Source organism: Aegilops tauschii, chromosome 3 (genome assembly GCF_002575655.3).
Source record: "Aegilops tauschii subsp. strangulata cultivar AL8/78 chromosome 3, Aet v6.0, whole genome shotgun sequence".
NCBI lineage: Eukaryota > Viridiplantae > Streptophyta > Magnoliopsida > Poales > Poaceae > Aegilops > Aegilops tauschii.
In genome coordinates, this window is record NC_053037.3 from 319,770,676 (window position 1) to 319,783,869 (window position 13,194).

The window sequence follows — 13,194 nt, forward strand, 5'->3', positions numbered from 1 at the left end:
CGGGGCGGGGCGGCGACATGGTGGTGGTGACGACGACGTCTGGGGGAGCGCGACGACGGCGTCCGGCGGGGAGATGGGATCGAGGGGGCTGCCCCGATCCAGATCGGGCAGGGAGAGAGACGAGGGAGCGAGGCGGAGGGCGTCGGGGTCCGATCCCGATCCACGATCCAGGAGGGGATCGGGGGAAGGGAGAGTAGGGAGTGGGTTTGTGGGGTTAGGGTTTGGGGAGGGAGTGGATAAGGGGGAGTGGGGGAGGTGCGCGGCAGGGTGGGCCGGCCTGGCGGCCCGGTGGGTTGCGGCCTGGTGGGCCAAAGCCCAATTGGCCGGGGGGGTTTCTTTTCATTTTTTCTTTGGTGTTTCTTTTCTGTTTTATTTTAGTTACATTTTATTTTAGTTTTGTAAAATGCCAAATGAGCACCTAAATTAGTATTACTAATTAGTCCACTGCCACAATTAACTTGGCACCTAAAATAAAATATTTTGTAATTGTTGAGTATTTAAAGTATTTAAATAATAGTTTTGCCACTGTTTTATTACCATTTGAATATTTGAACATCTTATAAAAGTGTGGTTCTCCACCATAATTATCTACGCATTATTTGGCACAACCCGAACATTTTAGTTTTAAAGTTTGAAAACTTTTATTGTTTGCCTTTTATTCAATTTTGAATTTGAATTGGTTTTTGAACTAACGAAAGGGATTAACTACAGTGTCAGAGGTGACGTGACATCAATAGCAGGGAATTACTGTAGTTTAATTATCCGGGCGTCACACTTATGGTCTTGACAATTCACTAATCCTAGCTTGGAGGCTCCTAGTAATCACCATTCAGAGGGTTTGAACTATGTTGGATCCTAGGATTTTTCTATTGGATGATCTTGAAATGTCCAGACGGGCATCACTCACAGAATCCGAATGAGACTTTGAATTTGAACTTAACGCACTCAGATGTACTAGCTTGAATGATGATGCTTCCAAAACAAAAGTTGGCCGCTACTCCTCAGTCTACTCAATTATGGCTCCAAATCCTTCCCTACACGTGATATTATGTCATAAAGGTTTCTTCGATTTTGACAAATAAGTAATGAATCAAGAGCAAAAGCAGATAAAAATCCGAAGCAATCAATAAGAAATCTCCTGGAAAACACTATAAAATGGAGATTTGAGTAAGCATGTATCATCTAACGCATCCATGACTTTTATGTAACAAGTGTTGGTATAAACGAGTAACGAAGACGACATGAAGAGCACGAGAAACTACGCCACTTAAAACATTGGTCCGATCTTAATTGCCAAGCCAAGCATGGCAATGGTAAATGGGAGGTGGGGCAATAGTGTCACACTAGCCTTGTAGGGAGGGTTTGGCTATTCATCAGCGATTCACCTACCGCGCATCACAAACAAAGGGTAATATCACAATACTACCAGACAAAGGCCTGTCCACTCATCACCATGAATCGAACTCTCCTGCGCCTAACCATTCCACTACAGGAAACACCGTTATTTTAGGTTTTTTACTTCTCTTGCAATTTAAGTATTTTCACCGTAATTCTTTGTTTCACAACTTTAACTACTTCGTAAGTCTTCCAGGTACTCCAATAGTCAATTCACTAGAGCCTAATGACACCTCAGGTGCGACACACACCTTGGCTCATTCGTTTTGGAGGAAACCAAAACCTAACGATTACAAGAAGTACATGAATACTTGCCATACTAAGGAATTGCATTGCCTTGTTCCTGCACAAGAAATGAGCTTTGAGTGGATCTGTAATTTCCTCGAAAAATACAGAAATAAATAGTATTCCTAAGGAATTCCTGTACTCGTTTCCTACAAATCGAATGCATCTATAAAAAGTTTTCCTCTAGAATCCTCATTCCTATGTTTTTCCTATGAGAAACCTTCACACCGAACGAGGCCCAATAAACAACACTTGCGTAGATTCTTTGCGGGAAGATATTTAAACTAGAGACAATACTTCCTGAAAATTTTACTTCAATAAACTTTGCGCACTAACAGGACATCAAAGATACTAGATGAGAAATTAGCGTGTGGTGGGTAAGCGAGAGAAGAGGTCGTGGTGGCACAACCACCTCTCTTATCGAGGTGACGGCCGATGACGGTGACACCACGTTCCTTCTATCGCCCTGCCATCCCAGATACCCGTTGTTTTACAAAACAAACCCCTTCCCCATTTTTTTATCGACGTAATTGGGAAAAAAAAGTCATATTTTTAAGATCTAAGTGAAATGCCGGGGGGAGGGGGGCTAAGAAATGCGCTGATAGCGTCTCCTTGCTTCAAAGGGTTTATGGCAGATTATTTAAGCTAATATGTTCTGGAAGATGAAACATGGAAAATATGTCTCAGAATTAAGGGCTAAAACTAGTACCAATATTAGTTTTAGCAACTTAGGCCCACTCCAAACCGGCAAATTTGACAAATTTGACCTATAGACGAAATCAAATCACAGAATGAACTGTCCGGGAAACTATTTCACGCGGCTGACCCGTGGCGCCTAGCTCTCAGGCGCTGCACTAGTGCAACGCCTAGGAGCTAGGCGCTACACTGTATAGTGTGGCGCCTAGCTCTCAGGCGCTGCACACTGACTTAGTAATTTTTGGATCACACGGGTGCGACGCTGGCCGTGTAGCGCCTATCTGTGAGGCGTTGCACAGTGTAGTGTGGCGCCTTCATGTCGGGCGTCACACAAAAAGGTCAGCCGCGTGAAATAGTTTCACGGACAGTTCATTTTGTGATTTGATTTCGTCCATAGATCAAATTTGTCAAATTTGCCCTCCAAACCTCCACACAAGGTCCCGTCCACACCGCCGCCTCGATCCCCTGCAACTTACTGCCCCGTGGCTTTGTCGGTGGCCAGAGGAGTGGGGAACCCACCCTTCTGTTTTCTTAGTTCTAGTATGTCCTTGTTTTACTCCTTGGCAATATCGATGTGGCGACTTGCCGTGTTGGAACAAGGTCTTTCCGGCCTCTCGGCTGATCCGGCCCTCTCTTCAGATCTTGGTAAGGTCCAGTTTCTCCAACCCGCTTCGGTTAGTAGATCTCATTGCCCGCGGCAAGGGTCTTCGTAACCTCCGACGAGCGGCAAACAATCGAAGGAAGACGGCCATGAAGGTTTTCAATGTATATTTATCTTTATGGTCGTTTTGTGTAGAGTTGTCGTTTCATACTGTTTTCTTTGCAAAATATTATACATAAGACCCCTTTCGGTGTCTTTTCTAAAAAAAAGGAGGCACTAAAACCCCATTCTGTGTTCTCTTCAAGGGCATTAAGCACCTGAACAATTCGTGAAGGAAACAGGATAGTACATGGAACGCTGTTTCAGAACAGACGATATTGTCACACATTGTATTGCTGGAGTGGAGCACGACATCACTTAGCCCATAAGGATACAGCCCCCAGTTAACCTGAGCATCACACAGCACAAAACTTAGGTGTTCCTGAGAAGCAGCAAAGCTCCCTGCCCTGGTTTGTCAAGGATGACAAGGATCCTAGTTGAGAACAACAATCTTCTGTCTTTTATTGGGCTTCTTCCCTTTGGCTGGATTAGACTCCGGTTTACCTGGATTGGCACATTTTTCTTTGCTAGGCATTTCAGGCTCATCGTCACCATCTTCATCGCTATCATCTTCTGAGTCAGATGAGCTACTAGCAAATGAACCTCCCGAGGGTGGGAAGCTGCTCATTGTCGCCTCAGCTGCATCCACAGCCTGCTCTGAATGAAGATCAGCTACACCGAGAATCAAATCCTGCAAACAGAACCATGCTCATCAGTTAGCTCAGTAACACTGTTTTCTCCACCATGTCCCTGAGGATAGATTAGCTTTACCATCTCAATATATTCCTTTTCATTTCCAGTGAGTGCTTCAATGTCATACTCCTCAGGAGGCTTGTTCTGCACAAAGATAAAATGGAGCTAAGTAACAGTAGGGAAACTGATCTAACGCAAAATCAATTAGAAGCCTACCTGCGCATCAAGCTGCAATTTCTCATTGGCCTTTGCCATCTCTCCCAAGAAATCCTTCACTTTTCCAAGAACTATGCAGCATTGCAACACCCAAGTTAAACAGAAAATTCAGGGGAGAAGTACATAAGCCAACAAACAAATTCCTTTTGTACCTGTCCACTTGGACATGTAAATATTTGTCAAACCTTTTCATTTAGAAAATTACTCCCTCCATTCCTAAATATAAGTCTTTTTAGATATTTCAATAAGGGACTACATACGGAGCAAAATGAGTGAATTTACACTCTAAAATATGTCTGTATACATCCGTATGTAGTTTGTGTTGAAATCCCTGAAAAGACTTATATTTAGAAACGGAGGGAGTACAATGTAGAGGCTTTCCCTATGATATTTCAGTCAAAAAATTGTACATAATAAGCCGACTCAAAGAAATTATTTCACACAATGACGTACTATGTTAACAGCCCCAACAGGCAGTTTTCCAGTCAAGAGAACCTAAATAGCCGTATGGTTCAAGCTCGTTCTTAGCAACAACCAAACAGTGCCACTGATTAATGACTCGGAAGAACTAGGGTGAACACATACATGTTCATATGATTCTCTGATGAGCTTGGACTAAACAAACATATAATCAATCTCGCGCAACGGTTCATCTATTTTCGGAGCTGCACAGAGTAGCAACAAGAAGAGATACCTTGGCTCTTTGGGAGTGGATCGGTGGGAGGCCCCGCCTTGCGCTTGCCCTTGTGCTGCTCCCTGTCCGCGAACAGCGATTCTGCAAATCACACAAAACCCCTAAACATTGCAAAGGAGGAAGGCAAACACCAACCAGAGAGGAATTTGGGGGAGGCGGGGACGGGGACGGTAGCCGCACCGATGAAGGAGGGTGGATTGGGCCCTGAGGGGAGGTCCAGGAGCTCTTTGCTAGGCTCCCCCATGGCTTCTGACGAACGAAAGAGAAGGTCACCACGACTCCGCGCAGTGTGGGCAGCGAGTGCGACGCCGGCGTGGAGATCGAGACAGAGGCGACACTGCGCGTGCGGACAGCCGGCCACGGCACGTTCGACGGCGGCGGCGCAGGACGGAGGCACGTCTACCCGAGCACGCGCGGATGGCGAGCGCGTCCGACGGGGAGTTGGGGACGGTCGAGGAAGAGGGCTGGAGAGCTGCGGCCGAACGGCGTCGAGAAACGTGGGCGGAGCGAGCGTGCCAGCCGATGGGGACGGGACGTCCAGGAGGAGGACAGGCGAGGCGAAGCAGAGAGAGAAGAGGAAACGAGAAAGATTGTAGGCGCGTGCGTGAGCGGCGGCGGGGAGGCTGGATGGATCGGACGCTAGGGCTTTTTTTTTTGAGGGCTTGGACGCTAGGGCTTAGGAGCAGAACCCGGCACGGCCTGGCCTAAACGGGCCAAGCACGGCACGGCCCACCCAGGCACGTCTAATACACAGGCCGTGCCGGGCCGGCACTCGTGCCGCGCTCCCTGGTTTTTGAAAAAAGTTCATAGATTTTGAAAAGTTCATTAAATTTGAAAATAAGATAATCAAATTTGAAAAAAGTTCATAGATTTAAAAAAAAATCATCGAATTTGGAAAAAGTTCATCGATTTTGAAAAGAGTTCATCCCGTTTTTGAAAAAAAGTTCATCGCATTTGTTCACAAACTTGAAAAAAGGTTCACAAATTTGAAAAAAGGTTCATCGGATTTGAGAAAAGTTCATGAAATTTGGAAAAAGTTCATCGATTTTGAAAAGAGTTCATCCTATTTGAAAAAAGTTCATCGCATTTGAAAAAAGGTTCACAAACTTGAAAAAATGTTCACAAATTTGAAAAAAAGTTCATCGGATTTGGAAAAAGTTCATCAATTTTTTTAAAAAAATCATCGAATTTGAAAAATAGGTTCACGAATTAAAAAAAGCGCACTGAATAAAACAAAGAAAGATGAGAAAAAAGGAAAAAAGAATAAAAAATGAAACCGAACTGAAGAACGAGAATAAAAGAAAGAACTAAGTAGTACATTCTGGGAGGGTGCCCTGGTGGCTACGGACGTGCACTTGCGACGAAGAGGTTGCGGGTTCGAATCCACATCTCCTCACACTTTTTGCGTTTGGAAAACCAGAAAAAAGAACGAAACGGGCCGGCCCAATTAGAAGCCTCTGCAGGCGCCAGTTGGCGAACCGGCGCATAAGCGCCAAATAGGATTTGCCCCCGGCCCAGGCACGGCACAGCCCGTTTAGCCCACCGGCTCGCCTGATTTGAGGCTATTTTTGGGCCTATTTGGACTGTTTTGGGTGGCTAATATATAATAAAATTCTTAAATAAAAATATAGAAATAGTAAGCGGGTCATGTTGTGCGGGCATCCGTGTTGTGCAAGCCATATGTCGTCAGGGCCCTATTATAAACGTGTCGTCGTGCCAGGGCCATCACGGACTGGGCACGCAGGCCATTGGGCCAGCACGCCAGGACCATCCAATTTGGCCACCTTTTGCTTGGGAGTATAACAAACCTGTTGGCCCATCTGTTGCGAGATGGGTCTCCTTTAGGTGATGATCTGTCTTGTCTCAAATAAAAGATCATCTTGCAGGTGCCTTGGAATTGAGCCCAGTATGCAGAGCCCGCAGTGTACTACCACTTGTAGTTAAGTTCCGTCCTGAATCCCATGTCTAATGTTGCCGCTGGCTACTCTCATCACCCTAGCCATGGCCAGAAACTCCTGCAGCAAGGGATTTGTATTGTCGTGCGCCAGGTCTTTAATCCAGGTATTTTCAGCAAGAGCAGCCCTAACAGTCCTATTTTTCCATCTCGACTGTTTAAATAAACGCGGGAAGGAGAGCTTCAGGGGTTGCACCATCGGCGAACCGGCGCATAAGCGCCAAATAGGATTTGCCCCCTGGCCCAGGCACGGCACAGCCCGTTTAGCCCACCGGCTCGCCTGATTTGAGGCTATTTTGGGCCTTTTTGGACTGTTTTGGGTGGCTAATATATAATAAAATTCTTAAATAAAAATATAGAAATAGTAAGCGGGTCATGTTGTGCGGGCATCCGTGTTGTGCAAGCCATATGTCGTCAGGGCCCTATTATAAACGTGTCGTCGTGCCAGGGCCATCACGGACTGGGCACGCAGGCCATTGGGCCAGCACGCCAGGACCACCCAATTTGGCCACCTTTTGCTTGGGAGTATAACAAACCTGTTGGCCCATCTGTTGCGAGATGGGTCTCCTTTAGGTGATGATCTGTCTTGTCTCAAATAAAAGATCATCTTGCAGGTGCCTTGGAATTGAGCCCAGTATGCAGAGCCCGCAGTGTACTACCACTTGTAGTTAAGTTCCGTCCTGAATCCCATGTCTAATGTTGCCGCTGGCTACTCTCATCACCCTAGCCATGGCCAGAAACTCCTGCAGCAGGGGATTTGTATTGTCGTGCGCCAGGTCTTTAATCCAGGTATTTTCAGCAAGAGCAGCCCTAACAGTCCTATTTTTCCATCTCGACTGTTTAAATAAACGCGGGAAGGAGAGCTTCAGGGGTTGCACCATCGGTCCAGGAACAACTCCACAATTTTGCCGTTTCTCCATTGCGTACCACTACCGTTATAGTGGCACTGAACATGGTCTTGTCCTTGTCATCACATGGCACCTCCATCCCAACCCAAGGTCGCTCTGGATTTTTCCAAGCATGCCACAGCCATCGGAGCCGTAATGATCGGCTGAATCATTCCAGACCAAGGATGCTCAAACCACCATTCTCAACTAGGGTACATACTTTCAACCAGCCTACCTTGCATTTACCTCATGTGAGTTCGTCGTCGTGCGCCCATAGGAAACATCAACGTGACTTATCTACTTCCTTGAAGAATTTCTTTGGTACCCGTTGGTCCATGATCGTGAAGGTTGGTAGCAAGCTGAGCACGGAGCGGAGAAGCACTCTACGGGCGGCAATTGACATAAGTGTACCTGTCCATCCAGCTAGTCGAGCTGGGATGCAATCAAGTATAAACTATGAGGTCTTTTATGGTACCCTGCAATGTAGATGGACCATTCTTAGCCTTGTCAGAGTGATCGGTAAACCATGTTATTTTCTTTGTACTTTAATGATCTAAACGCTCTTATATTTTTTTACGGAGTATGTTATAGGGCAAGTTGTCATCTGTTCTCCAAAGCTCTGCAAAACCTCCTCTAAATTTATGTCTGGACAGCGGTGTTCGCACACAAACACGTCACCGTGTACCTCCAACGCCGAGGGTGATGCACCGCATCTTACGTCAAGGAGACCCGTCCGGAAGCGCGATACGCAAGCAATCCGACGGGCGCTTTTGTAGACCCGAAACCCCACAAGCCCGGGAGGGACCCCTCAGGGCGCATGGCGGCTATGAGCTACCCTAGGTCGACCTAATCGCCCCTAGGGCCTCGAGGTTCGCCATCCTGCAATGAAGAAGAATGAACGAAGAACGAGGAAGAAGAACAAGGAATAGAGATAAAAGTAAAGGTAAAAGTGGTAGATGATTGTTCGATTGTGTGTTGTTGTTCAATCAGCCGCCACCTCGTGTCTATATAAGAGGTGGATGGACTTCCCGTACAAGAAAAGGACTTTCCTTGCCGTGCAAATCATCAAAATATAACCAAATTCGGACTTCTCACGACCTCCGACCCGGATGTCTGGCCGTAGGCCCAGATGATCTGGTCAACCACTGATTTCTGACAACAATACATTGATCGGACTGTAACTTTTGCATACGACATCAGATTTGGACGATTTTTATATCAAAATCGACCGTTTCGACGAGACGCACAAATTTAATGTTTAACACTTTTCAATCTGAGGCCATATTGAGCATGTTTCGGGCCTTTTTTAAAGTCTGCAGCAGAAAAAACTGTCCGTGTGTCCGGACGATTGCCCGGATTGTCCGGCCTTTACTCGGATCATCCGGCTTCGTCGTAAACCTTCTATTGCCTGGGTCATTCATGCGGCCTCTGGCCGGATGATCTGGACCCCGGCCCGGATGATTCGGCCAAACATTGCTCCAGCACACGTTTTTCGCTGTGGAACTCGCATACGACCTCAGATGGGAACGATTTTTATATTAAAATCGTCCGTTTCGATGTGACGAAAAATTTGCAGTTGTACCTTTTTCCATCCAAAGCTGTCATAATTAGGTTTCATGCTATTTTTTAATCTGATGTCAATACGAGCATATCTAAGATTGTCATAACTTTTGCATCCGAGCTTCGTTTTGGATCATCTCTATATCTATTTCGATCGGCTTGAAGAGAGCCATACAATGGTGACATGAAATTATAAATTTGACCTCATCTTGCTACAGCCTCAAGTCACCCTTTGCGATCATGTCATTTTTTAGCGTCAACACATGCCCCCCTGTTTTTCGGGAAAGCCAGCGTGCCGAAAAATAACTTGTACCGTGTTGGTTTCTAAGGACGATGTCAACACTCCATCGACAACTTTGCATGTGCTTAGGGCGATAAATATATATTGGCCATTATTTGTTTGAATCCTTGATGCAAACTTGGGTGAAACCTTCTCAACTTCATCAACAACCCGATGATAAAGTTCCATAAATATGCATCTCAAGGTCATCCTCCGAACCATATTGTTCACCCTTTTGCTAGGATTTTGCATATAATCAACAATAAACTTTTTCCAATCCTTACTTTCGCTTGCATACAAAATTCATTATTGGCCGAAGCGGCGGACTTTGGTTCGGCCTTACCTCTGTTGACGATACTAAGCATCGGCTATTGATAGAAATGCAATACACCATGATTAACATAGTAGCCGGATGCTTGCTGTGCCAACTCTCTTGAATTATCATGTCTAGAAATATGAACAATTTTAAAGGAACCCAAGGTAAATTTTGCATCTAGACATACCTCAAGATAAAACTATAAGTGATTCGTCAAAACATTGATGACCCTTGGATATTTGTTGCACTACTCATAATGAATCACCGAAAGCCTCAATATATATAGCACCTTGTTTCGGTCTCCAATTGAACTAAGGAGGATGTTAGGATACTACACCGGCCATGCTTTGACATATTCTTAGGGCCATAGATAAATATCGGTCATTACCATGAGGTCCATGTAGAATTCACCCACCAAAGTATGTATAGCCAAAATAAACAAATGAAATAGCAATAAAATATTTTGGTCCCTTTGTATTAGCAACAAAAATGTAACTACCCAAATGTATAGTGATTTGGTAATACCCTCTCATGATATAAAAAATTATGTTGCACCCATGGATCAAAATAAATCCATGGAGGGTAATTGATCATACCTAGGGATGAATTCCATGGCAAAGGCCTCAATGGCATGGTTGAAGAAAATGGATAATGTGCTAACCGAAGATTTTGATGTTGTGATGCACACCTTCGGCTTAATTGTTTGTTGCTTCCATCCTTCTCTTTCTTCACTTTTATTGTACTTGTTGCAATAGAAGCATGCACATCATTTTTGTTTTGATTGATCCTCTTGGGAACCCATGCCATGTTCTTCTTTCTCAGCTCTTGTGCACTTAGATTTTGTAATTCCTTCTTTTGCCAATACGATAAGCTGAGTCGGCATCTCGGCTATGATTCTATTTTGACCAATGACAATTCTTTTTTGGCCTTATGCACTCTTAGCTTCTTTTCTTCACATTTGGCACTTTGACTCTCAATAATTGGCTGCTTCATCTCATTGCCTTTAGTAGCCAATGTCAACACTTTAATTAGCTTTTTTTATTTGAAATCAAATTTGAAGTAGCACTCTTACGACCATCTCTTTTAACGCGGTAAACTTGCTTGACCACCTCTTTCTTCTTCCTTGAGTTCCGGATCGATTCCTTATGATTGAAACGGTCTTTAACATGTGATTGTTCAAATGTTGATCTTGTCGGAGCTGCATAATATTGGTGAGATGGTCTAGAATAAGATGGAGAATGTGCCCTTGTATCATACCTGTCCCATGATGGATATAGATCTACATGAGCATAGGGAGGCATCCACGGCATTGGCATTGGCAGCCCAAAATAAGAATATGGATATGTTGCCTTAAAATTCTCACTTTGCCAATACCGATCCTCATATTTGCGCCTTGGCGATGATCTTGGTTTCTTTGCATGATTTGGCCGATAAGCATTCTTCTCTTCACTTTTCTTTTGATATTTATCCAATAGTTCAGCGAAGGTGATTTTGATCTCTTACACTTGCGCTTATTTCGGCCTTTGTTTTCTTTTAGTTTGCTTTCATCGATCATTGGATTTACTTGTTCCCCACAGTCCTTGGTGTCTTCATTGTAGCCTCGATGGAATTCTCATCCTCAAGATTATGTTCATTATGCTCTTCAATAACTTCTTTACTTGAAAGCTTGATCCCGTCACATGCAGCTTTTACCTTCTCTTTAAATGGATCGGCTTGAAGCAGCCAATGCATAAACTTTTTGCCATCAGGACCAATTGGAATAGACTGGTCATCTCTTGGTGTTTCAACAAATTTCAATTGTCCTTTTTCAGTGTCCAATTTAACTATTTGACGAAACATGTTGCAATCCTCAAAATTATGCTTGAACGAATCATGCAACTTACAATACATTCGTCCATGGATAGATGACTCACAAATTCTAATATAATTATTTGTCAACAACAAATCAAAGATTTGATCACACATGTTTGAATTGAAGGTATAATTTTTATTTTCTAGCCGATCTTGTGTGAGAACGGCTTCGGAATTAAGCACCTGAATGGTTCAGATTTGGCATCTTCCCATTCGGCTATGAATCCTCTTTCGCATTCTTTTTCCGATGTACTTAAATAAGAAACTATATACTAGCATCGGTTTTCTCAAAAGATTTTAACTTTGGCTTTAAATTTCTAAAACGAACATTGTTAGAATATACATGTCTCAATTGAGACAAGTGCAAGCCAAGTACGAAATAAGCAAAGCTACCCAATCAGATATGAACTTTAGATAAAGCAACGGGGAAAGCTTTGGCTGCAACAATAAGTCATTATCGGTCTTTATAAATGGCGCAATGGGTTGACCGATATGTTCTATAACAATTTTATTGCTAACAAGTAAATTACCCTTCTTCATTGGTCTTTCAAAATTACATATGAGGATTTTTCTAATAGATGCATCAACAATAAAGTTGTGACTAAATATGAAAATAGGTAAATTACTTGTTAGACATACCTCTTCAAATATGTTGGGAGAGCATGATGGTGGTGTGACTTGAACAATATCTTGCTCCGCCTTTGGATGGCTCCCCAACGCCTTTTCATCATCTTTCTCTTGATTCCGTGTATCATTACATTGAAGGTTTTTGTCAGCCGAACTTTGTTCGGCTACTTGTTCTTGTCCTTGAAGTTCATTAATTTCTATGGCACGAAACTCATAGGGTAGGAAGTAGGTTCCGTTAACTTTAGAAAAATCAAGCATGGTCGTTTTGCCATGCTTTCCATGCCCTTTCTCAATACTACTTGCCTCTTTGGATCTGATGGATTCGGAATATATACTACTTGATTCGGCTTTTTCAACCGAAGCACTTACATGTTCCGAATCATTGATACTACCAATTGCAATGCTTCTTTTATCTAAGCCAAATTTTTTTCTATTTGTTTCTGGCGGCGAGCGGCAAAAAATGGCTTTAAGTTTTTTCTCAATTTCAGACCACTCCGGATATGATTGCCCCCCAATGCTTTTAGATTATTTCGGCAATGACACATGGGTGTTGCCGAAACTTTGCAATTATGCAGGGGGTGTATAATATGATGTAGTATTAGGTGAAGGCATATGCATTGTTGTAAAACCATATTTTTGCTCGCCAATTTTACCAATTGGTAAAGATTCATCTTCTTGCAAAACTCTAGCTTTTATTGCATCATAATCAGGAACTAGCCCCTTATCATGTTCTTCAAGGCAAAGAGCACTAATATTATTATTTTGGGCTATATCCCTTTTTAATTTAGTCACTTCCCATTCTGTAAGGGATTGCTCCACAATACTTTTAGATTCTTTTGGCATTAAGGTGTTGCCGAAATTATGCAATTGCATAGAGGATGCATTATATGCTACAATATTAGATGATGGCATGTGCACTCCCGCAAAATTTTCACTTATTCGGCTATGACCGTGAAGGTGCGGAGCCGAATTGCGAGCATCTACAGTTGTATACGGTGACGAATAATTAATAACGTGAGGTGTAGCATATGATGGTTGAA

The 13,194-nt window shown here is 43.6% G+C and overlaps 1 protein-coding gene across 1 annotated transcript; it reads right to left on the reverse strand.

Moving 5' to 3' along the window:
* Positions 1-3,232: 3,232 nt before the first annotated feature.
* LOC109761580 (uncharacterized) lies at positions 3,233-5,299 on the reverse strand. The gene is made up of 5 exons (XM_020320395.4): positions 4,860-5,299; positions 4,680-4,760; positions 3,986-4,056; positions 3,848-3,913; positions 3,233-3,767 (listed from the first exon to the last, which is right to left on the reverse strand). Exons 1-5 carry the CDS (start codon positions 4,921-4,923, stop codon positions 3,510-3,512), a joined length of 540 nt encoding a protein of 179 aa, XP_020175984.1. The 5' UTR covers positions 4,924-5,299; the 3' UTR covers positions 3,233-3,509.
* Positions 5,300-13,194: the final 7,895 nt, after the last annotated feature.

What these genes read in the sequence shown, in the direction of transcription:
- LOC109761580 (XM_020320395.4), bottom strand. Translation starts at nt 4,923, where the DNA reads ATGGGGGAGCCTAGCAAAGAGCTCCTGGACCTCCCCTCAGGGCCCAAT. An exon ending in TCCACTCCCAAAGAGCCAAG is followed by an intron (nt 4,057 to 4,679) that starts GTATCTCTTCTT and finishes AATGCTGCATAG; the next exon opens with TTCTTGGAAAAGTGAAGGAT. An exon ending in AATTGCAGCTTGATGCGCAG is followed by an intron (nt 3,914 to 3,985) that starts GTAGGCTTCTAA and finishes ATCTTTGTGCAG; the next exon opens with AACAAGCCTCCTGAGGAGTA.